Source organism: Anopheles coluzzii, chromosome 2, assembly GCF_943734685.1.
Source record: "Anopheles coluzzii chromosome 2, AcolN3, whole genome shotgun sequence".
Classification (NCBI taxonomy): Eukaryota; Metazoa; Arthropoda; class Insecta; order Diptera; family Culicidae; genus Anopheles; species Anopheles coluzzii.
In genome coordinates, this window is record NC_064670.1 from 9119826 (window position 1) to 9145531 (window position 25706).

Consider the following 25706-nt stretch of genomic DNA (forward strand, 5'->3'; position numbering starts at 1 on the left):
CCGCCATGGTAAAAACCTCCATTTTTATGTCATCATCATCATGAGAGGGCCACGGCAAACCTGGGGCCATGCTGCGAGTGGGCGCGCTGCAGCACAAACGCTGGTCACCAAGCTGCACTTGTGCAAGGCAAACTTGCGTGCGCTTGTTCGCAAGCTCGTAGCAAACTGGCCGAGCGATGGAGGGCTGATAACGGCAGCACCACACTCGATATTGTTTATGCAAAGTTCAAACAAACCCCCCCAACAACAACAACAATCCACCCTCTTCGTCTCCAATTTATGGCCACCTAACCCCCCCCCCCCTCCCGCTGTGTGCGAATGTTTGCAAGTCCGTAGTTTCCTTATCACGGTGTGTATCAGAGCGCGCGCTAATCAAAGACGGATGGGAGAGCACGATTGATTGGACGCTGGAGGCAAGAAGCCGACAACAAGACAACGACTCAACAGGGGTTGTAATCGAGTGTTTGATGATGATGTGAGAGGCCTCGTGGCCTTAGCCCAGGGAGGTGTGATCCCCTCCCCTACTGATAGCGCCGCCAGTAGCTTCGACGACGAGTGTTCGCGCCCTTAACCGGTTCGAGCCGGACCCTACGGACGGCAGAGCTCACCGGCAAAGGACGGAACTGCGATGGCTCGCGCACTAAGACGCGTTAGCGAAGGTTTTGATTTGCTTGATATTCCGGAACCATTTCCCCCAGGAGCGCTAGAAGCCCAATGTCTGAGTGAACGTTTCACGCGAAGGCATCGCACCACGATCACTTATCTCAAAGAATATGGATGACCTGCGGTGAAGCCCACACACAGTATCCCCACCGTGGCCGCGGTCGACTCTGGAATGAGCGGACCGGCAGCTGCGCGAACCGTGTAGAAGCAGCAGTTCCTTCTGGTTGCATGCGTAACGAAGCGCACAGCTTCGGTGGAAAGGAAGTGTCGCTTACACATTCGCGATACTCCGAATGGATTTGGTTTTTGCCGGGAATAGGACCCAAGACTTTGAGAGCAATTGAGCGCTGCGAGTACTCGGTTGGTTGAAGAATGCAATCAGCATCTTTTGGAATCACAACTCGATTGATCTTGCTATTTATACCTGTCAACAGTGAAAGTGCGCTTGGATTGATCTTGACCGACGGTGGGCCGATCTGCTGAATGGCCTCGAACGCTAACGGTAAACCTGCTGCTGCCATTTCCCCGGGAAAGAGTCACGTTTCGCCGAACGTGACACGAGATCGCGCCACAGACGCACGGTGGACGCATCAAACGTTTCCTTTTGCTCTCGCTCTGTACGATCGCACCTAGCGAAACGACACCGCACGAAAGCGTCGATTGACGCATGAGGTTATCACCGTCCGCGGGTCGCGATCGGTACTGATCCTGATCGAGCAGCGGACAGCATCTGGGAAGCGCTATGACAAGCCGGCCGGGATGGATGGTTTTTGTTTTGGGATGGTGAATGGTGCAAGCAAACGGCGTAGTAGCGCTCTCCAGGCGCACGATGCACACGTCAACAGGCCTCGATCGATCGATTGTGCGCGGAGTGGGCGAAGGAACTTACTACGAAAATAACAACATCCCGAAGCTTTCCCCCTCATCACGTTGGGTTTGTTGCTGTTTAAGGGCCAAACCCACCACACGCTTATCGCCCAGCGGGATAAGATCAGGCTCCTACAGAAGGATGGTCAATGCCATCGGAAACGTGTCACCATTTTGCAAGGAACGAACTACTACTAGTACTACTGCTTTGTGCATCGGAATCTTAGCTCCAGAGTGTTTAAACGTCTGCTTTCATAGCTCAGTAATTCTTCAACGAAATCGCTTGAATTTCAACCGTTACGTAGCCAAAACGCCAAAAACAGAACTCCGCTCATTGCTTACGCGTTCGCGGCAGAAAGCCAGCGGAGGTTTCGCTCAAGTCAAGTTCATGGTCACACGTCTCTAAGCGACTGTACACTGTCGTGAAAGTGAAAATTTGCTGCCATTCCGAGACAACCGCACACAACACCCTAGGCGCAGCGCAGCGTCTAATTTTAGTCCATCCATTAATCCTCCGAGTCGCGCCAAAAGTCGTCCGAGCGTCAGGCGGAAAAAGAAAACGACGAGCGAACCTAACGATCGCAATAGGGTCTCGGGCGGCGGCGGCGGCGGCGGCGGCAAGGGGACGCAACTAAATCCAGGCTTCACAACACAGATCGTAGTCGCTCTTCTTGATCGTTCAACTCTTTCTTTTTGCTGTCTTTTATTGTCTAGACCACGAGACATTGTCGATATGCGTATTTTGTCTGCGCCTTCCAGACATTACGACCTCCAACAACTCCACTACACAACCAACTCCCCCCCCTGCTAGAGGAATGGTTAGTTTCCAAGGTAAGATAGATCCAGGAAAAGAAAAAGAACTCAAACCACACTGCAAACGTGCGGCAGAACACCCGGCCTCCCGCCGCATGCGCCATTTGCACCGGGAGTGCCTTGGTGGTTTCGTGGAGCATTGAGTGATCGCTAGGTTGCGCTTCGCGGTTTCTTCTATTTCTAGCCAGCTGTCTGCCTCTACCAGTGCTCGGTTGTGTATGTGTGTGTGTGTGCTTGTGCGTGGTCTTAACCCTCCCAGGAGCAGCAGCAACAACAGCAATAACAAAAAACCTCCCAATCCATCCAAACGTACACCCGTGTCGCTTCCTACCGCCTACCAGTAATGATGGCGCAGATTTGAAATTTTAATTGCCCAATTCTTGCCAGACCGGAGATTCTTGTCGGCAAAAGTATGCGCGCGCCCGACGAAACATGTCGGATGTCTAGCGAATTTACCTACATTTTTTCTTCTTCATTTACTTGCTTGCTTGCTTGTTTTTTTATTTGCCCCCTCTTCCAGCCACTTCCGCACGCCGCGAACGAATATAATCGGCCTGTTTTTTGGAACCTACGGGTTTGGTTTGCATTTGCTTTCCGTCCTACCTTTCAGCCGGTTCTTTTACATCGAGGAAATTGAATCTTCTGCATTACGATCTACGGTACGTCTTGAATGTCTGATATTTAGCAGATTCCTGCATGGCGAACGAATGTTCTGGTGTGGTATTAGCTTTGGTGCATATTTTAAGGATTTGTGATAAGTAATATGACCTCCGACACAATATCTGAACGATTGCAAAGTCACCAACTCTACCAAATTGTTCCAAGAACCAAATCCAATAGATCTACTATTCATTAAGGTCAACTCCAGCTCATAATATCATCAGACCAATAGAAGTTCTTGTACATTTATCTCATCATCTACATTATCAATTGAACAATAACTCTATCATACCTTTGATTCTTCAGATAAGGCTCTTCAAAGCGGTACTGCAGCAGCTGACGTTGGATATAGTGCTCGCTGCTCCAATCAGTCCATTGTTTCTCGTCTGTCGAGTATGCAACCAGTGGCGGAGGCCCGGAAGTGGCTTTATCTGGAAAATGAAAATAGGGAGCAAATCAGACGAGCAAAAATAATGTTTCGTTCCTCCTTCTTCAGGTGTTGAGCGCTGTAAACTCCACTCCACTAAAGAACAACCCCCGTAACCCATACACAAACGTACGCCCAAAATTATACCCCACCGAACTACGATCAGCTTCGAGTCCATCTGGAATCGTGGAAGCCGGTCGAAGCAGAGAACAAAAATCGTACAACCATCGGAAAGTTATGTATTTTTATTTTTGTTTTCTGTCCAGCGCGATCACGCACACTACAACAAACGATGCGCTGGCACAAATCGATGTATCATCTACGTGTGTACCTATATATATATATGCTCCGCTTGATCAACACGTTTCCAGCTTAACTCGGTTGTACAGGGGGTGGCATTTCTGCGTCGATTAACGCCGATGACTTTCTGTGTTTGTGTGTGTGTGCCGGTGTCTATCAAGCGACGATCGCGTTAGCATCAAGCGGAGGGCCGCTATGATAGTCGGATATGATCGCCTTAACACACTGACACCATTTCTTGGGCAATTCCCCAAGTTCTGGTTCTTCCCGTCTTCGCTGTGCCAGTACACTAACCACAGTTCGGTGTGTTTTGTACGTTGTACGCGAGGAGCATTCTTTAGGTGCGTTAATGTTTTAAGCATAACATTCCATTCCGTTTAAAATAATACAAATCCCAAAAATAGCTAAAAATGTGTTTCACATGACAAGCCACAAATCGACGCACTGAATCGGTTTTATGCTCAATTTCCATCCAACTTCACACACACGCGCTCCTTTCTTGAAAGGGCACCATTATTGGCAGCAACAAAAAAGCGATTATCATCGTCTACAACATCATCAAACTAATTGTACCGACGAAAAAATGGGGAGAAAAGCTCAAGAAAACGGAAACAAATCCAAAACAACTAACCCAACCGCTCGGGGGTTGCTGCTGCTAATGCGCTTTTCGCTCCCCACCCATATCGAGAAGAGAACGTCGTCATCGTCTGGGGTCTGGGGTGAATAATGAATCTCAACAATGCGTCCACCAGTCACCAACGTACCCCTTGTCTGAGGCAAGGGGGTGGACATTTTCGGGGGTTGCCAATTTTCGGGCCCGTTGACGACCGCCCGACACGCAAAGCCCATTTTCCACCAAACTGACAAGAGAGCGCAACAAAAAAGAAAAACAAAACCCCTCTCGATTGGTCCCCCCCCCCCCCATTCTGCCAGGCATGTGTCACACATTATTGGACATATTTGAGCAAATTACCCTCGCTCGATTGACGGAGTGATGGGTGGAGGGAGTGCGAGGGAAATGTCACGTCGTTTTTCCACCCGTCATGGAGCATCGCATCCGTTTTTGTTTTCTCTTCTTTTATGTGCGTCTGTGTCTGCGTTTGATTTTGTTTATTGCTGAATAGTGATTTTTATATTTAAAAAAAAAAGGTTTTTATGTGTATCAGCTAACATAAACCTTTACATACCAACTATTGAAAGTAGGAATACAATCAGAATGCAATAGGAATACAATAGAAAACAATTCTAGAAAAAGAAATAAATTAAATCAATAGCTGCTGGTTGGAACCACTCTCTGCGTCAATCATTTTAAGTTTTTAGATAAATCGTAAAAAAATACAAAAATACGCAAAAAACACCCGACCCAACGGAAAGCTCAGCATCGCTCGAACCGGCAATGCCCATGGACGTCCCATTGTCCCAGCTGTGTGGCTCCATGTTGATCGCGTTTCAATTTTATATTCCTCCATAACCAGAAACACACGCTCACACTCGCAGCAAGCGTGAGGCAGTGCGTAAGGCAATGCGGCAACGCACCTTCTGTGCTACGGGCTGTGCCACGCACAAAAAGACGCACACACGCACCCGCCACTTCATCCAAAAAAAAGCTAGCACACCAGCCCGAAAGCAAGCGAAACATGGACGCATTAGAATGGCCCAAAACGATGGATGGATGGATGGTGCAAAGCGAAGCAGCGAAAAAGAGAACAACACCACGAAAGCATAAGGCAAACAAAACGAAAAAAAAGCGGTGGTGGAGACACAACTACACACGAGGAACCCCGCCGCCAGTACGAACGCGCCGAAGCCGAACCATCATCATCATCGTACACACTTTTGTGCAGAATTGACTAAAATAAATCTTTCCATACTCTGACCCTGAACTTGACTGCTTGGTGAGGGGGCTGCTGCTGCTCTTGTGTGTGCGCTCGCTCTCTCCATCTCTCTCTGTCTTTCTCGCACACACACACATTCTTTTCGGTGTTTGGCGCGTTCCCGAGCCGCCCAAAAAAAAAAAAAAAACCCCCCATCCGCATTGAACATCGTACAGACCGGCACACACAAACACACACACACACAGCTCTCCTCTGCAACGCGCGATGCAAACGCCATCGGTTTTCAGGGCCAAAGCAACGCCAGGTCTTCCCCTGCCGGCCTGCTGCGTTTTGCCGGCTCGTCGCTTGGCGCAGTTGCTGATGTATGTGCATTTTGCTGCCCAGCCGGTCGGTAATGTGGTGGTACACGGCTGGCTATGTGGCCCTTTTGTTTCTGTAACAACGATTCTGCTGGTTGGTTGTACCTTTCTCTCTTTCTCGCTGTGCGCTGAGCTCGATTTTGGTGCTAACGTGTACACGCTTCTTCATGGCGTTTTGCTGACAAAATTTAAGTTTGCCAATGCTACTACAACCATACTTTTACAAACTTCGAAGGTATGAGGTAACGAAACATGCTCATAATATACGATCTTCCCGTTCCCGTCCCACACAGCGACAAACGATTAAATAACACTTGCAACAGTGTTGTGTAAAAAGAGAGAATGAGAGAGAGAGCGCACGAAGATGGTTCAAACCGGATGCACAAAAACCTGTACTGCGGAAAGAACAGGGAGAGAGAGAGAAGGCCAGCATGAAAGAGAAAAGTAATATTTTTATATGTTTGCGTATGCACACACACAGGCATTCTCGATAATGCTATACGATCGCGTGTTGCACAAGCCGGCACTGCAATTTTTGGGGGAGTATGTGCGCGATATGCATTCGCACAACGGGTGCATCCGTGACACGATCCGTCCGTTTACCACTACGACGCTAAACACACACACAGCGCACATCGGGCGGTTCGGACCATTAGCGTTATGATAAGTGCGAAGGCAGGCAGGCACTGCAGCAGCAGCTGCAGCAGCCGGCGGATGCACCACACATTCGCGAATGGGACGACGATCGAACCATTTTGCACACACTGCTAAATGCCGGGAGTGCAGCGAGGGATAAAATTGATGTAATTATCACAGCGAACGAGCGGAAGAAACACACGATTTGCCCCGAGCCGGGGATGTACTCCTCCATTGTTCTTCTCTCTTTTTGGGACGGTTTTTGAAGTTCCACAATCAGTGTTTCGGGGGGGGTGTAGTACAAACAGAGATGCAAAATGTGGAAGAATTCTTTCATTTTTTTCTCCCCTTTTGTTTGCAACACAAAATCGAAAAGACAATGATTTTGGCAAACGGAAAGAAAATGAAATATCTCCAAAGTTTTTTGTAGTAGCCCTAAATTTCTCTCTACCCTGTATTACCCCCTTATTAAACAACGGCAAGACAGACAATTGACTATGCAGATTGGAGCTGCAGCAAGCGGGGCAGCAGCAAGTGCAGTTGACGTAACCACTTCAGCAACGTGCCCCAAATGATTCATCCCCCCCGTCCGCATCCTCATTTGTTGCTGCCTGACCGTCATTGTTTGGGCGCAAGCTTGTGATCGGGGTGATCGACCTACCGTCGTCAAATTTGACAGCCTCTCATCAGGCGACGGTCGGCGACACGACGGTTGCGGCGGTTGTTTTGTGGTGCATTTAGCGTAGGAAGTGCAATAAACCGGAGGCGGAACAGAACACAGCACGGCGGGTTGTTGTGTGTGCCATCGTGTGTTGAAGGCAGGGAGAACAACAGGCTCTAATCGATCTGGCAACGGTTGCGTTGAAAATACTTGTATATGGAGACTTGATCACTTCAGCCATCAAATTCACGTTGAGTACGAGTAGATCAAGCAGTTTTATTGTTCTAAAACAACACGAGTTTAATCAAAATTTAGTTCAATTACAAAGAAAGGAACTACCGCAAAGGTCTACTATCCCAATCTATTCTGAACCCCCCACAGTAAAGGCTGAAGACGTTTTTGCTGGGTCTTCTTTTCGGGCTGGGCTTTAAATGTTGGACTGTTGGTTAAACAGGAATTGTCAAGAGCAAGGTTCTAGAGGTTATTCTTAATTTTCATGATCTCTTTGGCGACATTCATTAAAAAACTGGAGGCCCTTACAAGGCTTTAAACTCTTCTAACGTCTTCTATATAGCGCAATAAAATAAAATAAAATAATGTAATTAATAAAAACTAATTCCATCGCAATGTTTCTATTGCCACCGATTTGCAACTCAAATGCCTACTACCCACCGGCTCACAACAGGCGGGCTCGGTTGGCTGGCTGGCTGGCTGGCTGGCTGGGCGCTTTCCATATCATAAATCATATTTCGCACATTAAAAACACTTTCCGTTTTATTATCGCGCGAGCGCGCGCACGATTAATAATGCATGTCCCCCCGCGCGCGCTTCGACAGGAACCGCCTTTTAATGTTCCGAAAAATCACCGAAATTGGTGTTTTAAACAGCATATTAAAGCGGTAGTGGTAGGAATTACATATCCGTAAACCGAGCCGCAAGGGATTTATTTCATTCACGTATTCACCAAACCATTTACGACCATGTTGGACCCTGGTTGGGGGTTGGCGAATTTTATTTTTGTTTGTTTTTTTGGCAGTGTCATTCCATTTTTGCGCGTACGAAACTGTGCAAGTGTCCGTCATCTTCGATCGTGGCCGTGTTAGGGGTTTTGGCTGTTGAAATTGTTGCACGCCTTCCAAACACAGCCCTTGCGCCTCACGCAGCAGCGAGGCGGCATCGTAAAAATGAAAAACCACACAAAAGAGCCTTTTGCAAAAGGGAAGGCACACACCACACACTAAGAACGTGCGAATGTGTCGTTCCGATAATGTGCATTTTGACAGGCAAGCGACAGCCATAAGAACCGCGCGCACTACACAAAACCAATGCAAAACACAAACACAGCAGCAAAGCCTCAAGCCACGCATTCGCGGGGGGAAGGATCGATCGTAAAATATAATGCAAATCAACGGCCCGCGGAGGCGAGTGAAACACCTCCTCCTACGCGCAGCAATGCCATTGGCCACCCACGCAAAAAACATCACACATTCCTCCCCTGCCCTCTCCACTCTTCAGTCTGCGCAGGCACTCGTATGATCTCGTAAAACTAAAAACGCACCGGCCAAACGGCCCGCCAAAAGTGCCCGATCCCTATCTATCAGGCACGGTGGTGTATGTTAGTGAGGCTCGCGTGTCGCTTTGGCAGGCCAGCGTTTTGCGTTTGAAAGGAGCCATAACCATTTTTACGATCACCGTGCTACGTGTGAGCCTTCTTTCTTTTGCGCTTCGCTCCCGTTGCTTCGAACGATCGTCTCCCTCTTGTTCCCCCCGTGACAAGTGGACGTGTGCGGATCAACAGGATGATGAGTGCACAAATCCCATTTTTTTGCTGTTGTTGCGCTTAACGCTTCTTTGCGTCTTTTAATTGACTTTTAATTAAAATGCAACGATTAACGACCATTCCGAGAAAGGGGGGACGGACGGACTGAGCAGCATAGAACGATTAATTGTCAACGGAGCTTTTTGGCAATGGACACTCGGGTGTAGAGAGAGGGCGAGAGAACCAAAACCACCCAGAAAAAAAGCCACTTACATCGCCGTTTTGGGGAGTCATAAAATGGTGAATTTACAATCCATTCTTCACAGGTCTGAAGAGCCTCCCATACGTCCCCCCAATGGGAGGAAGGTTGCCGCATGCATGTTCTAGCGCCTTCTGGTGCTGCAGCATCCAAACTAGGGGTGTGCTCTGTGCTGAAGCGCAACCACGACTCCGATCCGACTCCGGCTATTGTTAGTCCGATTCCGACTCTGGCAAAGGTGGAACCGTTTGTTCCGCCCGGAGTCGAAGTCGTCCGGAGTTGACCGTAATCGTCCCGAGTAGGAGTCATTTGGAGTAGTCTGAAGTCGTCCAGAGTCGTCCAGGGTCATCCGGAGCCGTCTGGAGTCGTCCGAAGTCTTCGGAGTGTTCGGAGTCGTCTGGAGTCTTCAGAGTCGACTAGAGTTGGACGGAGTCTTCGGAGTCATCCGGAGTGCTCGGAGTCGTTAGGAGTCTTCATAGTCGTCTGGAGTCGTCAGGAGTCGTCCGGAGTCCTCCAAATTCCTCCAGAGTGCTCGGAGTCGTCCGGGGTCGGCCGAAGTCGGAGTCATCCGAAGTCGTCTGGTGTCATCCCGAGTCGTCTGGGGTCGTCAGGAGTCGTCCGAAGTCGCCCGAAGTCTCGCGGACTCATCCGGAGTCGACCGGAGTCGTCCGGAGTCATCTTTTGTCATCTGAAGTCGCCCAGAGTCGCCCAGAGTCGCCCAGAGTTGTCCAGAGTCGTCCGGTGTCGTCCGGAGTCGTCCGGAGTCGTCCGGTGTCGTCCGGAGTCGGTGTCGTCCGGAGTCGGATTCATCCGGAGTCGAATTCATCCGGAGTCGTCTGGAGTCGTCCAAAGCCTTCGGAGTGTTCGGAGTCGTCCGGAGTCTTCAGAGTGTTAGGAGTCACCCGAATTCTTCAGAGTCGACCATAGTCGGCCGGAGTCTTCGGAGTCCTCCGGAGTGCTCGGAGTTTTGGGAGTCGTCCGAGGTCGGCCGAAGTCGGAGTCATCCGAAGTCGTCTGTAGTCATCCCGACTCGTCTGAAGTCGTCTGGAGTCATCAGAAGTCGCCCGGAGTCGTCCAGAGTCGTCCAGAGTCTTCCGGAGTCGTCCGGAGTCGGATTGATCCGGAGTCGGGTTCATCCGGAGTCGGATTCATGCGGAGTCGGTTTCTTCCGGAGTCGGATTCATCCGTAGTCGTCCATAGTCGGAGTCATCCAGAGTCGTTCGGAGTCGACCGGAGTCATCTGGAGTCGTAGTAGTCAGAGTCATCCGGAGTCGGCCGGAGGCGTCCGGAGTCGACCGGAGTCTGTTAAGAAGGAGCACGTACCTCTGGCCAACTTCGGCTGACTCTGGACGACTCCGAACGACTTCCACTTCGTACGGCTCCGCACGACACCAACTTTGGACGACTTCGGATAACTCCGGATGAGTCGGACTTCGGCCGACTCCAGACAATTCCAAACAGCTTTAGATAATACTGGCCGGACCTACATTTCGAGGTAAGTCTCCGACGTGTTCGGAGTCAAATCGAACTCGGCACCGGATTTTTGCCAACCCATTACCCATCTCTAATCCAGACAGTCAGAATACTTGAAGCGCCTGTCTAAAACCGTTTCCATCATCCACTAGCTCTGGTAGAGCGAATTGCATGTGGCCCACGTCGTACGTCGAAGGTGTGCAGAGCATTTGATATATGCAAATCATCTAGAAATCGGTTACGTTCCAGGCACTTTTTTTGTTGTTTGTTGTTGGTAATGGTATTCTCTTCATCACTAACGGGCACGGGGGGCTGGGGGGCTTTGGTAATGCATGGCTGACCGAAACCATCAAGTACCAACATGCTGGTTGTACTTCAAGCTTCCCACACCCCACCTCAGTCTCGCTCACAACAATAGGATCCGCGGTCCACGTTCAAGCACGAGAGTGGTTGCACTTCTCGATAAATGCAATAAATGCGCGTATGACTTCCTTTCCGAGCCAAAAAGGAAGAAAAAAAAAGAGCCACCCCGAAAAAACCTTCGCCCAGGTGATTGAACTAAGCAGCCGTGGAGGAGTCGCAAACTTTTTTGTGCTATTTGGTGGTAGGTTCTCCTTCTTTTTTTGGAGGGAGTTTGTTGCAAAAGCTCTCTACCTACTCTCCCCGCAGCGAGAAACACAGCGGCGAAAATTGTTCGTGATTTATTCATCTTTTTTGTTGTTGTTGTCGCTGTATTATTGCTGTTGTTGATGATGTTCTGGAGCTTATTCGGTACGCCTTGTAAGTGCGTTTTCGGGATGGATGGGGAGTAAGAGGAGAACGATGAGTGGGGCAAAGTGTTGGAGGGGATATTATATTCTTCATTACTTCACTAAAGGGGCTCCGGATTTTTTTTTTTCTTTTTGTTACTTAATTTTGTTTGGTTCCCTGTCAAGTTGTTTTATTACTGTTCTACCATCCTTTCCCTCAAACCACCCCCCACCAATCCAAAGGAACGAACAACCCAAAGTGTGCGCGCGGTGGAGACTGGACCAAAAAATCTCGTCGACGGCGATGACTTGATGATGATGGATTTTTCTTTAATTTTGCACTCGGTGTGCAAAAAGGACCCCGCACCCAGCCACCTTCGTGCACCTGCCTGGTGCGCGATCATCCGTTGTCTCGTGCCGCAGAATAGCAGCTTTTTTTGTTGCTGTTGCATTTCCGCTCTTGGTCAGCACACACAGGGTTTAGATGCAATATAAATTACTGACGTGCGACTTGCAGCTCGAACCGCAGCAGCAGCAGCAGGGGTAGTAGTGTGTGGTGGGTTTCTTTTTCCTCCTCCTCCTTTTGTTATTATTGTATCGCTCCCCAAAAACTCTTCAGTGAACAAAAAAGCACTCGAAATGTGCTGTGCAGCGCGACCCGGCACCGACGATCCGCCTAAAGCTCCCACATGTTTCGATGGGTTCGTCAATCCATTTTTGCCGGAGAGATGATGCTCTTGATGAGTCGTGCAGCTCAAAAGGTGCCGGTGGGTGTGTGTGTGTGTGTGTGTGCATGTGTGGTCAAAACGTTGTGTGTGAAGAGCTTTACGATGTGCAAGATGGTGCTTGATGCATATCGATTCTTAAGGACGCGGTTGCTTGGCGGATGCTGTTCTCTCTCGTCACAAACGGATTAACGACTCCACAACCGCACATCATTTGGACGGGGGATAGGATGAGTGGTCGTGAAAGCAAATTGATCGAGAAGATTACATTTAGTTCTAACGTTAAGTAAATTAACAAACCCACGAGTGTCCAGGCTTTTAACTAATTTATGCAATCAAACAGGCATTTTTTTACGTTTTCTTTTGCAATTCTTTATCATACTGGTTTTAATGTTCAAAAATTCAGCCGTTGGACTCTTGCAGTACGACTAAACTTCCGAGGGCTCAAATACTACCTCCCCTTATCAAATTAAATCTACTAAATCAATCTATGCTTGGCTACTAAATTGAGCCATTTTATCGACCAACTTTTTATAAACAATTTAGCAGGCACACACACACCATGTACCACCTTAATCCATAAATTGCGTAGGAAAAATACACTTTAATGAACTGACGTGTGAAAATTAATGAAACAAGATCGACAAAACCAGCCGCACATTAACAATCACCCGTCCATGCTACACCAACCAAGTATACAAGGCGACACAGGCGGCAGGCCGAACCGGGACCGTTCGGTGAACGTGAACGCGCGCAATATGCAACACCCAGGCCGTCGTCGGCGGCGGCGGCGGCGGCGGCGGCGTCTCTAAGCCCTCCCTTCTTCTTCTTCTTTCCATCCTAGGGCGAGGACTCATTATTTTATGCACCGTGATAAGTGTGTTGCTGTGCATCAGGCGCACCATGATACCGACCCAAATACCGAGCCCGTGTGCCCATGTGTGTGTCTGTGTGTTGGGCTGCCCCATCACACATCGTTGTCGCAAAAAGGGCAACCCCTTTTCCTCCCAGCAGCGGTGGCATTATGATTTATCGTTCACGATTAGTTTCAGGCGAGCCACGGCAGCAGCCGAAGCCGCAACCACCATGGTCCGCCCTCGCCGAGGACAGTGGGGGTAAAAGGGAATTCTTCCACCATGCCCCCCCCCCCCCCCCCCCCCGCAGTGGCCGACCTTTCAAATTTGCCGTCGTTTGAAATCGAACGGCGCAGCACCAGCGGCCGCCGCGCTGGACCAGGGAACCGGAATGGCAACGGTTGGATGCCGATTTCTATACACACCACACCGCACCGGGGCACCGTAATCGATAGCACACATCTAAAGTGTGCCCGGCGGAGATATTTAACCTGCCGGTTGGTGGTGGCGTTGGTGGTGAATTGGCAAAACAAATGGCAAACAAATTGTGCTGCACTCTATTTTATAGTCAAACGGTCAATTATTCTTTCGGGGGCATGTTATGCGATGCGAGATTGCGGCGAGCACACACATAATCGTTAAAGCAAACGCGCGTAAACATGATCCAAAGGGGGGTGGTGGAAATTTATATTATTAATTGTAGCCGGGTTGTTTTTTGTTTGTCAAAACACCAACAAAAAAAGCGATATACCTTCTAATGCAACCGGCAGGCACCATTAGTGCGTGCATCAAAAGCTTTCGTTTCGCATCGTCGAGCTTCGATGCTTTTGAATGCACCACGTACACACACACACACAGTGCTGGTGCTCCTGCCATTCTGTCTTCTTGCCATCGGCGCACACAATTTCGGGACCGGAAATTCGTCTCACCCATCAAACGCTACACAACGTGCAAAAACCGATCGATCGCGTTACAGCCAGTAGAGAGAGCTGCGTTTTTTTGCGAGCGAAACAGGAAGGCCAACAAAAAACAACACAGTCAAAACGTCTCCATGCAACTCTGTACAGGCCAAACACCATATGCAGCAGTCCACTGCGTCCAATTAGTGGTCGATTTGCTCGAACAACACAAACGCGCCTTGATGTTGTTCTGTCCTCTGGATGCGTTTTTCCACAAATTGGACCCAGAAAAAACACAATTTTGCACACTTCAAAGACACGACAGGACGTCGTCTGAATGGAGCTGTGAATTCTAGCCGCCGGTGCGTGAAATTTAACCACAAGCTAAAACATGTGCAAAACTTAGAACATTTAAACACCAAAAAAGTGCAAAGTGCCTTTCGCGGCGAAAATGGTCGTACTTTAAGCTAGAATTTACTCACAATTTCAGGCAGCTGCTGCTAAACACTGAGCAGGGGGGGGGGGGGGGGGGGGGGTTAGAACTAAAACTTGTCTCAAATAACAATATTACATATCCGTACCACATCACCAGCAGCAAAATGAAAACTGCCAGGCACGCCAGCCGAAAAGCAAACCACCGTCTTGTTCCTTTACCGACCAACAACTGAGGAAGTAAAGAAAGACCACCAACTGTGTGTGTTTGTGTGTGTATTTGTGTGCGCTATTGCGCATTAAAGAACGAACCGCTGTGGAAAATTCGGTTTTGGGAAAGGAAGCAAAAAAAAAAAGGCAAAATCCTCCAGGAAATTCTTAAAGCTGCTCGTGTATCGAGCATTCCTTTACATCGTACAATCAAAACAAAAACACAGCCCAGTCAAAAGCTCCCGAATCGCGACGTACCAACGTCGCTTTCAGTGTTTCGCTGCAGGAAGCTTTTGCCATATTTTTTTTTATATCCCCCCTTGTATTTCCAACCCTGCATCTCCATCGCTTCCGGTGGATGAGAGCACGAACACGGAGCGAACAAAGAAACCTTCGCCACAGAAGCCGCAGCCACAGGAGCTACAAGGATATTCCGGACAAAATATCCTTGAACTCGAAACCCGAACCCGGTGTGGCAAAGTGCCGAACGGGACACGAACACCGGGCGCCAGCGGGAAGCAAAAAAAAAGACACTAAATACGAACCTGCAATGGAGAGCACCAACCGCGGCACGATATCCGCCTTTCGAACGGAACGTAGGAAATGGAGAAAGAAAGGAAAAAAACGTAAACATACCAGCAGCACAAGAAAACATACATTAGATTGTCAGCACGCTGAGCGTAAAAGCAGGCTGTGAAAAGCCACTGTCACTTGTGTCATCGAAAGGAAGCTCTTGCTTTTGTTTTTTTACACCCCCCCCCCCCCCCCCCCCCCCACACACACACACACACACACACACACACGGTCAACAGCAACTGGGCGGTGGTGGTAGATTAAACTATTATTCTTGCATAATTTTACACCCAATTCTACCACCACCCGTGCGTACAAGACATGGAGTGAGGACGGAGCAGTGGAGGTAGATTGTTAACATATGGTGCCCTTTGGTTTTGTGCCGTTTAATGAATGGCTGGGCTGTTGCGTATCTGTGCGAACACGCTATTTAGACGCACGTGCTTCATCTTCCCACACAACCAACAACACATCGATCAAGAAGGTTTTACTTGGTCAAAGGTAATTATATCGACATTGATATGATTTAATAAAGAACATAGTAATGTGTAGCACACTGTTTTGTGCGCGACACGTGCGTTTCAAATAGGTTCGGTTGTTTAGCGTGTGCGTTACGCAACATACAAACACCCCCTCGGAGAGAGTTCTTTCAATGGCCACGGCAGTACGAATCGCTGGTTTGTCCTTGCCCAGAACGTAAAGAATGTGAGAAATTAGATAAATATAGTAAACAAACATCACACCAACCGTCGTGTGACGTGTATGTATGTGTGTTTGCGTTCAAGGATGCGTTCCGTGGATGGCAACACTGGTCTTGCGGGAAGAGCGCATCGAGCAGAACGCGCGCGCAGCATGAGAGCGAGCGAGAGGGCGAACCTGTCAACTACGCAAGCCCTGCTACGCAAGGATACACACACACCAGCTCAACTTAGATGAGGAACGGAATAATTGTTTAGCTCTGTTCTGTCCCATCTGACACACACATACACAGTGAAGTAGAAGAAAAGAAATACTTCTAATCGCTACAGTATGTCACTATCCATTTGGTACCAGCGAGAAGGTTGCTCATCCCTGACATTACACGCGCGTGTACAGGAATGCACTGCAATATGCACCCGGGGGCCACTGTGTTGATGTGTGCGTTTGTGTATTGAATTTTCCTCTTCCCACTCTCCATCTCTCTCGCTCTCTCACACACACACACAGCCATGCACATACACATTTTTCTACTTACCTATCGAGCGAGCACCACCACCGACTGTTCTTCCCGATGGGGGTAGGCTGTGCGTAATGTTTTCGATGCGATAAATAATGAACTTTTGGAACCAGCCAATATCCTTTTGCCACAGTTGCTATCTCACCGTGTCACATAAATTAATCCGGAAGCGAAAAACGACACCAGGCAGGGTGGCAGCTGCGCGCTGTGTCGTGTGAGTTTTCTTGCACTCACCAAAAACCGTACCCGTACCGTACACCACGTCGGGCTCTTCGTTCTTCGAACAACACGTAACAACACAGACACACACAGACAAGCAAACGCACGAGGGCAATGGTATCAGTACGGCACACACATGATAAACACAACACGCAAGGATCGGAGCAAAGGATTGTGCACGCAATTGATGCAACGGCAAACAAATTCGCTGGATTTTCTTCACTTTGCACTTTGCTTTGCTCTTCGTACACTTGATCAAATTTTCTTCCTCGGACACTTGACAGGCAGGCCCAGGGCCAAGGGACGTTGACAGTTTGGTATATTTATTATTGTTCGCATGCGTCTCGCAATTACAGCGCTGCTCATGTTGAACAGCAAGTGGAACAAGGAGATGTTACATTTTGGTGGAAGTATAAATCATGTCGAAAATCAGTGGACAGATATTAGAAACGGCTATTACCCATATTCCAATAAATTGTGATTAATTTGTGCTTTCTACCTCTACTCCACGTTCAAAGAAAATTGGAATGAAACGTCAATCGCACATGGTGATGGGTTGTCACAACCGGGCTTAAGTTTTACTAGACGAGCCTGCCTGCACCGGCGGGAGCAGTTGCTTTATTTAGAGAAAAAGGCTACAATCTTCTATGTTCAGTGACAACAACAAGCAATCAAACCTTAGTCTATAGGCTTATTAATTTTTTCGTCCAACTTTCACAGTAACGAACGTTTATCTAACTGGCCAGTATTGTTAAGCTCTGCGGTGGAAAATTAACCCTTGCATCGATCGTCGTTCGTTGACAGCATGTTGACATTTTCAATCGTCCCTGCTGTCAACAGCCGGTCGAAAGAAAAATAACATTTCGCAACATTTACGCAAAAAGTGCATTTCTTTACCAGTGCTACAACACTCGCCCGCTAAGTTTGTAAGATTTTCCACCAAAAAACCCATCATTAAACGCGCCCTGTGAGAACGAAAACCATGTACAACTGCTTACGACTTGCTTCCTGCATTGCACGAACCGGCACCACTAGTACTTTTAGCAGTTTTTCCGCATTTAAAACCATCAGCCCCGCCAGATCGTTCGTGAGCAATGCACTGCTAGTCAGCAAACCAAACGGCGGGGGAATTACCTTTCGTGATGCAACAAAGGTAAGGCCTTAGGTTAAATAGTGCGATGTGTGTGTATGCTCATTGGTAAACTTTTCCCGTGCTTCCCCGGTCCCTTGTAGAAAAGTCTACTCACCGTCGGCCGAACGTTCCGGACGCCCGTCAGCCGATACTGCACCAAACCGAGCGTACCGCAGGAGCGCGGTAGCAAAGCCGTCGGATACTGGTTGCTGGGATGCAGCGGCATGGTCTTCGTCGCCGTCATACTAGGTGGGATTGTGTACTATGAGTTTGTCGTCCGTTGCGTGTGCATCGTGATGGAGGAGATTGTAAAACGGACGGGGAAATAAATGTGGAACCTACAGACTGCATCCGTCCTTCGCGTTGAGAAGAGCTTTGCCTTATTCTAATGCTAATGCCTGCATTCTACTTTCAAACCAACCGTCGTCGGCCGGTGTAGGAGGTGTAACGCGACTGACCGAGTCGGGCCTATCGATGGTTACGTGGAAGTTGCTGGGAGAGCAAATGCCCCGTACGGACGCGGAGTGGCAGGAGGAGTTTGACCGGTACCAGCAATTTCCTGAATTTAAACTGTAAGCCCCCCATTTCTGATTCGTTTCATCTGGCAGCATTTGACGAGGTTCGCTTTCTTTCCCATTGCAGCAAAAACCAGGACATTACGATGCAAGAGTTCAAGCTGATCTGGTACATGGAGTACGGTCACCGCATGTGGGGCCGTGCGATAGGCGCATTCTACAGCATTCCAGCGCTCTACTTCTGGACCAAAGGGTACTTTAACAAGGCGATGAAAATCCGTGTCCTCGCCTTCGGTGCCCTCATCGGCGCCCAGGGTCTGATGGGCTGGTACATGGTCAAATCCGGACTCGAGGATCGTTTCCACGAGGAGAGCGATGTGCCACGCGTTTCCCAGTACCGACTCGCATCGCATCTCGGATTTGCCTTCGTGCTTTACTCACTGTTTCTCTGGTCGGCGCTGGATAAGCTGCTTCCGGCCCAGAAACTGGTCGGTCAAATTCCGGCCGCCACGTTCCGCTTCAAAGGTTTGGCCCATGCGACTAAGGCGGCCGTATTCCTTACCGCCCTGTCTGGCGCGTTTGTGGCCGGGCTCGATGCGGGGCTGATTTACAACTCCTTCCCAAAGATGGCCGATCGGTGGATCCCGAGCGACATACTGGCGCTGTCGCCCGCGCTGCGCAACTTTACGGAAAATCCTACCACGGTACAGTTTGACCACCGTGTGCTAGGGACGGCCACACTAACGCTCATCACCGGCATGTTTCTGCTTTCGCGCCGTCGACTGCTGCCACCGCGCGCTTACAAAGCGGCCACGGCCGTGGCCGCCATGGGCTGGATGCAGGTCGCTCTTGGCATTACGACCCTACTTACCTACGTGCCCGTCCCGCTAGCGGCCAGCCATCAGTCGGGCTCGTTGGTGCTGCTCTCGCTGGCCATTTGGTTGACGCACGAGCTGAAGCTTGTCAAGCGGCTACCGAAATAAACAAATATTTACCCACCAGTATGGAGACATTCTAGAGTACACGGGTTTTATTAATATTTCAAACGATTTGAATCGAAATCGGACACAAATCAAACACAAAAAAGAGCTGCGCCACGCTTTTAAGCATCATCCTCCACGTACTCAAATGGTTCCGGCGCTTCCGGCTCCTTCAGGTCGTCGTTCTTCGGGCCACAGGCGGCAACCGGCTCGACCAACACCTGCTCCCCACCGGCCGTGTGGTTCATCATGATGATTCCACCGATCGCAACGTCCTTCAGTGGGGTGTAGGCCGTACCCTCGGCAATGCTGATCACCTTCAGCTGCTGGCGCATGACGCGGGCCGGATTGGACAGAATTTCGAAACTCGGTTCCGGCTCCTTCGGCGTTTTGCTCGCCGTCTTGTCCGCTGCCTTGTCCGTGCCGGTCGAAGCAGATGCTGAGGTGGCGGTAGCATCTTCTCCGCTAGCTGGTGCCGGAGAAGCCGCACCAGAGCTGGCCGATTTCTCCTTCTTCTTGGATTCCTCCTTAACCGGCGTGGTGGTGGTGGTAGCGGTTGGTTTAGCTTCCTCCTTTGCCTTCGCAGTCTCGTCCTTGCTGCCGGACGCATCCTCATCTACCTCCATCTTCGTTTCCTCCTTGGCACCACCGTCCTTCGCACCACCGTCCTTTGCTTCCTTCTTTTTGTCACCTTCGCGGCGCTTGGCGCGGGCCGCAATCGACAGCACTGCCGTGGTGACCTTTTCGCGCTCTTCGCGTTTTTTCTCTTCCAGCGGCGCTGGGTAGGCGTACAGCGACGGACGGGCGGCCGATTTGAAGTCAATCTTCGGCATCTTCAGGTCGGAGTTCAGCGCAATGATGCAGGTCGGCGTGAAGGCTAGGGACAGACAGTGCGACAGCGGGAACCAGTACCAGTACTGGGTGAACAGTAGCATGCCCACGACGGCCTGCAGATTCGTGTGGCCGGTGCGCGACTGCAGGCTAACCGTCACGTTACGTCCCCCGGCGTCGATGATTCCCTGCGCCAGGATAGCGCCGAACTTGGCCATCACGTCCTCGTGCTTGTTGGTGATGACCTGGGTGTACAGCTGCCGGAAGAACGTCACCTTCGGACAGGTCTGGTCGGTGTGCTGGATCAGAATCATGGCGGACGCGATCAGCGCACCCTGGCGCACAAAGTTTACCGGATCGAACTTGGCCATCGGTTCGAGCAGTGCGATCGCTTCGCGCGAGCCCGTGCCGGCGCAGGCAATACCCAGCGCCATGGCAGCGCCATAGCGCACGTGCGGGTTGTACGATTCCGCCAGCAGCGAAACGACCGACGGGCACTGTTCCGGCGAGCGGAACAGAATGAACCCGATGGCCGTGACGGCGGCCCGGCGCACATCGTCGTTCACATCGCTGACCGCCACGTGAAGCAGCTTGCGGATGGCCTGATTATTGCCCGTTCCGCAGTACGCCATCGCGATCGTGTACATGCCGCTGCGGCGCAGCACCGGATCCTTGTCGTTCGACAGGGACGCCACCAGTGCGTCCGCTTCCTCCAGCCGGGCGTACATCGTGAGCGAAATGCCCACCGCCAAACCGCGCAGAATCTTTTCGTGCTGCGTCTCCTGCGCGTACGAAACCATATCTTCGATCGCTTGCGCATGCTTCGAGCCGAGCATCAGCATGCCCATCGCAATGCCGGCCGCCTCACCCGTCACCGCATCGTCCTGGTACAGGTTAAACTTGAGCTGCTCGTACACATCCTGCCGGTGGGTGCCCATCGCGGCCAGCCCAAGCCCCAGGCAGCCGCCGTGACGGACGTTCTCGTTCTGCGCGTCCTTCAGCTGCTGCAGCAGATAGTCGATGATGTTGGCGCCATGGTTCGCGTGGATCAAACCGAGCGCGTACAGTCCGCCGCCCTCCGAGTAGCCCGAGCTTGGGCCGCTCTCCTTCGGCAGATAGCTTTGCATCAGCGCGAGCGAATCCGTCTCGTGTCCCCGGTGAATGACACCGAGCGAGGCGGTCGCCGTGAGCTTGGCCCAGTTCGTTGCCCTCGCCAGCCATTCGAGATTGTCGCGCAAAAACTGATCGCTCGTGGTGCCGCTGTGCATGAACGTGTTCGCGATGACCGTGGCCGTGTGGCAGATCGACAGCCGGACCGATTCCTTCGTCGCGCGCAGGATCTGCAGATCGGCATGGTTGCTGCGGATGAGGAACTGGAGCTGCAGCTCGATCGTCACCTCGCCCGACAGAATGCTGGCCAGCTTTTCGATATTTTTCTGGTGAGTTTTTTCCGCCTCGTTCAAGCTTTCCAGCGTACGTTCCGCCTTCGGTTCGGTGGCCTCGTTGGCAGTGGTGGCAGTGGCGTCGGTCGTTGTAGTGCCTTGCGGTTTGAAGTTCGAAATCAGGGCCGACGGGATCGGTGCGGTTGCTTTCAGCGCTTGCAGCACCTGGCCCAGGTACTGCTGGGTGGCGGATTCGTACAGATCGAAAGCGATCTGGTACGCCATCAGCACGGACGATTCGCTCTCCTTGGTGAGTCCATCGAGCACCTCGGCGACGGCCAGCGGATCCTCGAGGAAGATCAAACACTGGCACATGTTGACGTAGTCCGGCACGCCCGCATTGCGGTACAGCTCGACCAAGCACCGCAGGACGGTGTTGCGGAAGGCGCGGTTCTGGATGAAGCCCATCGTCACCTGGAACGCGTACGCCAACATACCGGGCACGTCGTCCGCCTTCATGATGGACGCCTCGACAATGTCCATGCGGCGCGTCTCCAGCGCAATGCCGAGCGCCTGCTTGTACTGCCCATCCTCGAGGCAGCGCTGAATCATCCGGTTTACGATCGCCTCCAGCCGTGCGTCGATCGGTTTCGCGACCAGGTTGTTCTCCTCTGCCTCCACCAGGGCCACCCGCAGCTGGGTGTAGTGGTCGATGCACTTGGCAATGATCGTGTCCACGTACTCGTTGCGTGCATTCACGTCGAACAGGTCGCCCGCGCCCAGGGCGTACGTGAGCGAGTCCTCGAACGAACCGAGATGGTAGTACACCTTGGAGGCCACCAGTGCCGCCAGCTCGTGATGGGAGAAGGTTTTGTCCTCGTGCAGCATTTCGATCTTTTCGGCCGCCTCCGAGATTTCCGGCCAAAACTCGCCCACAATCATGTTCAGCTTGTTCAGCGCAAATACCTTTAGCTCCGTGACCGGTTCATCCAGCAGGCAGATGATGCCAGCGGCCGAGGTGATGTTCACCATTGTTTTTCCGTTTGCTGTGCGGGCTGCTCGGGACGGGACTTTTACTTGATTCACTATTATCTGCTCGCGCGCTACCACTAGTTTAGGAAATAACACACGCAATGATACGCCGAGAGAGCGCTGTTGATGACTTTCACAAAATTGCTTACAATGGAGGAAAATGCTGCGAATGACAATGACCAAACAACTTCACGCTTGACGGATGTCATTTCAGTGACAGCTTGGCGAAGGCGGTTTGAAATTTAAAGCAGCGTGGTTACGAATGGTCGCGAGGTTCGAAAATGTCATCCAGCCGTTACATTCGAATGTCTTGCTTTTGCCATACCCGGGGGTGCAATTGGCTTCAAAACGCTTCATTTATCTCATCAGCAAATGAATATATCCATTAAAAAGTATATTTGATCAGTTTTTTACGTAAAATGTACAGGAAGCTGTGTATTGGAAGAAAGATTTCCTTATCTGGATGAGGGCCCCCCGTTTCATTGCCATCAACTCGTAGTCCAGTGGGGGGGTTCATTGAACTAGCATGTTCCTTTTTTAGACACAACTAGACACACTCGCTTCGGTTGGGTCAGAGCACCAACTTTAGCCACCGAACACGGCACTCCTGAGCCCTTATCATTGATCCTCTATCCTGCTATCTATTTTCGGAGCAGATGTTTCGTTCGAGATAAGGGACAACGATTTGCACGCTTTGTTTTATTCGTAACGATATTTATATATTTTCTGCAACTTTGCATGCTACATCATGAGTTTTATTAATCCTATCGTTCGTGTGTTTAAGCTTCGTGGAATAACTTAAATGAACGCAAATATCATCGATACAGAACCATTCTTTATCGTTCTCGAGGGTCAGTGCAAAAAAAAAAAAGAGGAATATAAAAAAATGTGTAAAAATACTACCCTTTTTGTGTCTGCTACTCTCACAGAACGTAAAAGAAACGGGAAATCTAATCAACTAGCACTCAATTTTTGTGGAAATACTTTAGCTTCTTCTACTAAATGGTACAGAACAATGTTTTTTGTTGTTGTTGTTAAATCACGCTCTTCACTATCAGTTTACCAATTCCCTTTTGAAAACGCCAATATTTTAACACACCCCCCGCCCGTCCCCATGTATTCATGTACACAAACCAAATAAACAACATGCTTTCCACTATCGCACTTGCACCATTGCTGCAGAACAAAGGGCTCATGGCCTTCTCTGACTCGTCCTTGCACCTTCCGTGTTGATGACCTCCAACAAAGGGTTTTGATGAATGGTTATGGTATGGTGCTTACTTGTGTGCCATTTGTCGGGCTCCATCCATTATGTTGGAGTTAGTACATTAAATTCCCCCTCACTCCCCTCTATCGTACGCTTTACCGATGGACACAGCTATGCATGGCCACCAGAGAAAATTGGGTCGCGGGTTGAACCGCTCGACTTACTTCCGGCTGAGCCACATAAAGGTTTTGAACAGGAAGTAAGCCATCCCTACGCAGTAGATAATCTTCTCGCGCTGCTGTCTTTGTACGGAATCAATCTCAACCGCCAGTAGGCGTCGATTTATTTTAGCCACCTGGCGCCTTAGATGCGTGAGCTCCTCTGAGGGTGTCAAGTTTTCGACACTACCACCGAAGGTTGGTGTTTCTTCGCGCATGCTGAAAACGGATGGACAGAGCTTGGTTAAACATGCTACATTGGCACTACAGACTGCCACTGCACCCTTACCTTCTGGTCAAAGTGAGCTCATTGTTGTACTTTGAAAATGCGGACCGTTTAGACGGTTCCCGGCCGTGCGCTAACGATGGCCGGGAGAAGTAAGCATTGCTGCTGTTCGGATCTTCGATCGACTCGAGCGAAGCCGGCCCATAGTTATCCTCCTGGTGGTTGTCTTTGGCGTTCTCTTCCGGTTCGTCCGAAGCCGACGGAAAGTGATGCTCCGAAAGTGTGATTACGCGGGGCGGCGTCGAAACGCGCACAAACCCCGGATCCTTCGGCAGGATGGAGTTCTCCAGCATTATTTCCCGTGGGGCCGATTTGGTGCCTGATGTAAGAACTGGCGCGATTAGATTACCGTTTGTTGGTGGTGGTGGTGGTGCGTGTGTACACGAGGAGAAAAGGAGAAACGTATGTGAAGCAGGATGTATGTTAGTAGTTGGACACGGTGAAAAGCGGGTAGAATGCCTTTTACGCATGGATGCAACAGCGAAGAATATACCTCCGGTGTGTGTGGGTGTGTTCGTTGTGTTAGCTGATTAGGCCGGGCAACACCGGGATAGGCACAACCGGGAAACCCGTACTTACCCAAATGCTGATCCTGACCAAGCACTACGATACGGTCCGGTACGGTCATATCGATCTTGTTGTGGTAGTTCCACGAGTTTATCTCGCCATTACCGTTCGGCAGCAGGTCCTGATCGTCGTAGTAGTCCCCGGTCGCCCGGATGCGCTTCGGCACTCGCATCTGTTCGCTGATGTCGTGCGTAAAGGCGGCGTTCTGAAACATCGCATCGTCGTCGTAGTTCGAGTAGCCTCCGGGACTTATCGAGCGGGCCATTTTGTAAGCGCGTCCGTGTGACAAAGATTCCGATGGGCCCCTCCTCCTGGACAGATGTAGCGGCAGCAGCAGCAGTTCGCTCGCTGAAAACTATTTATAATTGCACTGGTACGGGGGGCGGGTGCAATATGCTGCAAACATAGATCTTAGCACCAGCGCGCACTACGGTTACGGCGATGGAAAGCGTACACCCTTTTTCGTCGCGTTGGATAATGTTTTCAGTTTTACTTTTTGTTGCGCGGACACGAATATTTTTCGCTGTTTTTTCTTCCAAGCACCAGTCCGTTCTGGTCGGTCGGGGTTGACAGGACGGGAATGACAGCAGCGCGTTGTAACGCTTCGCACAAATAACGCACTCGAATTTGCAACAACCGCTTTCGCGCACAATTTGGAATGCACGACCGTTTTGGTGGGATAGTGAACATAAAACGAAATTTCTTGATGAGACAAAAAATATCAGTGCTGCTACGCCAAAATATAAATCTGCTCTATTCGCCGTTGTTGTTTGGTGTTACACAAGGTTCCTATACACACAACATGCAATTTTGATTATTTTCATATTTCGTAATAATTTTTGAATCGCAAATCAAAAAGCTGGTTTTTAGTATTAGAAAATGCGTATTTTTAACATCAAATATTCATAAAATGTCGTCAAAATCCTAAAAAGCAGTACAATTCTGTCGAAACGTTACATCGCACCTT

The 25706-nt window shown here is 50.2% G+C and overlaps 4 protein-coding genes across 5 annotated transcripts in view; 1 reads left to right on the plus strand and 3 right to left on the minus strand.

Annotated features, from left to right (window-relative positions):
* LOC120953037 (estrogen-related receptor gamma) overlaps window positions 1–16893 on the minus strand; it is a 35240-nt gene extending 18347 nt beyond the window's left edge. Inside the window, exons 1-2 of the mRNA XM_040372694.2 lie at window positions 16389–16893; window positions 3296–3434 (exon numbers count right to left, since the gene is read on the minus strand). The gene's annotated coding sequence lies outside the window, so the exon portion shown is untranslated. The remainder of the gene's footprint in view (window positions 1–3295; window positions 3435–16388) is intronic.
* Window positions 16894–17360: 467 nt separating this feature from the next.
* LOC120953038 (cytochrome c oxidase assembly protein COX15 homolog) lies at window positions 17361–19253 on the plus strand. Its single transcript, XM_040372696.2, has 4 exons — window positions 17361–17742; window positions 17823–17970; window positions 18161–18293; window positions 18364–19253. The coding sequence occupies exons 1-4, from the start codon at window positions 17572–17574 to the stop codon at window positions 19217–19219; spliced, it is 1308 nt and encodes a 435-aa protein (XP_040228630.2). The 5' UTR covers window positions 17361–17571; the 3' UTR covers window positions 19220–19253.
* Window positions 19239–22642, minus strand: LOC120953036 (26S proteasome non-ATPase regulatory subunit 1). The gene has a single exon (XM_040372692.2). It carries the CDS (start codon window positions 22459–22461, stop codon window positions 19339–19341), a length of 3123 nt encoding a protein of 1040 aa, XP_040228626.2. The 5' UTR covers window positions 22462–22642; the 3' UTR covers window positions 19239–19338.
* A 498-nt stretch (window positions 22643–23140) lies between these two features.
* LOC120953478 (transport and Golgi organization protein 11) lies at window positions 23141–25409 on the minus strand. Of its 2 annotated transcripts, none has more exons than XM_040373424.2 (3): window positions 24752–25409; window positions 24176–24503; window positions 23141–24105 (listed from the first exon to the last, which is right to left on the minus strand). In XM_040373424.2, exons 1-3 carry the CDS (start codon window positions 25002–25004, stop codon window positions 23889–23891), a joined length of 798 nt encoding a protein of 265 aa, XP_040229358.1. In that variant the 5' UTR covers window positions 25005–25409; the 3' UTR covers window positions 23141–23888. The 2 variants fall into 2 exon arrangements, with proteins under 2 accessions (XP_040229358.1, XP_040229359.1); XM_040373425.2 differs by having other exon boundaries at window positions 24176–24491; window positions 24752–25408.
* Window positions 25410–25706: the final 297 nt, after the last annotated feature.

Excerpts from the sequence above, each read along its gene's own strand:
- LOC120953038 (XM_040372696.2), top strand. The coding sequence starts at position 17,572 with ATGTACAACTGCTTACGACTTGCTTCCTGCATTGCACGAACCGGCACC. Across the intron at positions 17,971-18,160 it reads CTTCGTCGCCGTCATACTAG|GAGGTGTAACGCGACTGACC; the intron begins GTGGGATTGTGT and ends CGGCCGGTGTAG. Across the intron at positions 18,294-18,363 it reads CAATTTCCTGAATTTAAACT|CAAAAACCAGGACATTACGA; the intron begins GTAAGCCCCCCA and ends TTCCCATTGCAG.
- LOC120953036 (XM_040372692.2), bottom strand. The coding sequence starts at position 22,461 with ATGGTGAACATCACCTCGGCCGCTGGCATCATCTGCCTGCTGGATGAA.
- LOC120953478 (XM_040373424.2), bottom strand. The coding sequence starts at position 25,004 with ATGGCCCGCTCGATAAGTCCCGGAGGCTACTCGAACTACGACGACGAT. Across the intron at positions 24,504-24,751 it reads TGGTCAGGATCAGCATTTGG|TTCTTACATCAGGCACCAAA; the intron begins GTAAGTACGGGT and ends TAATCGCGCCAG. Across the intron at positions 24,106-24,175 it reads GAGCTCACTTTGACCAGAAG|CATGCGCGAAGAAACACCAA; the intron begins GTAAGGGTGCAG and ends ATCCGTTTTCAG.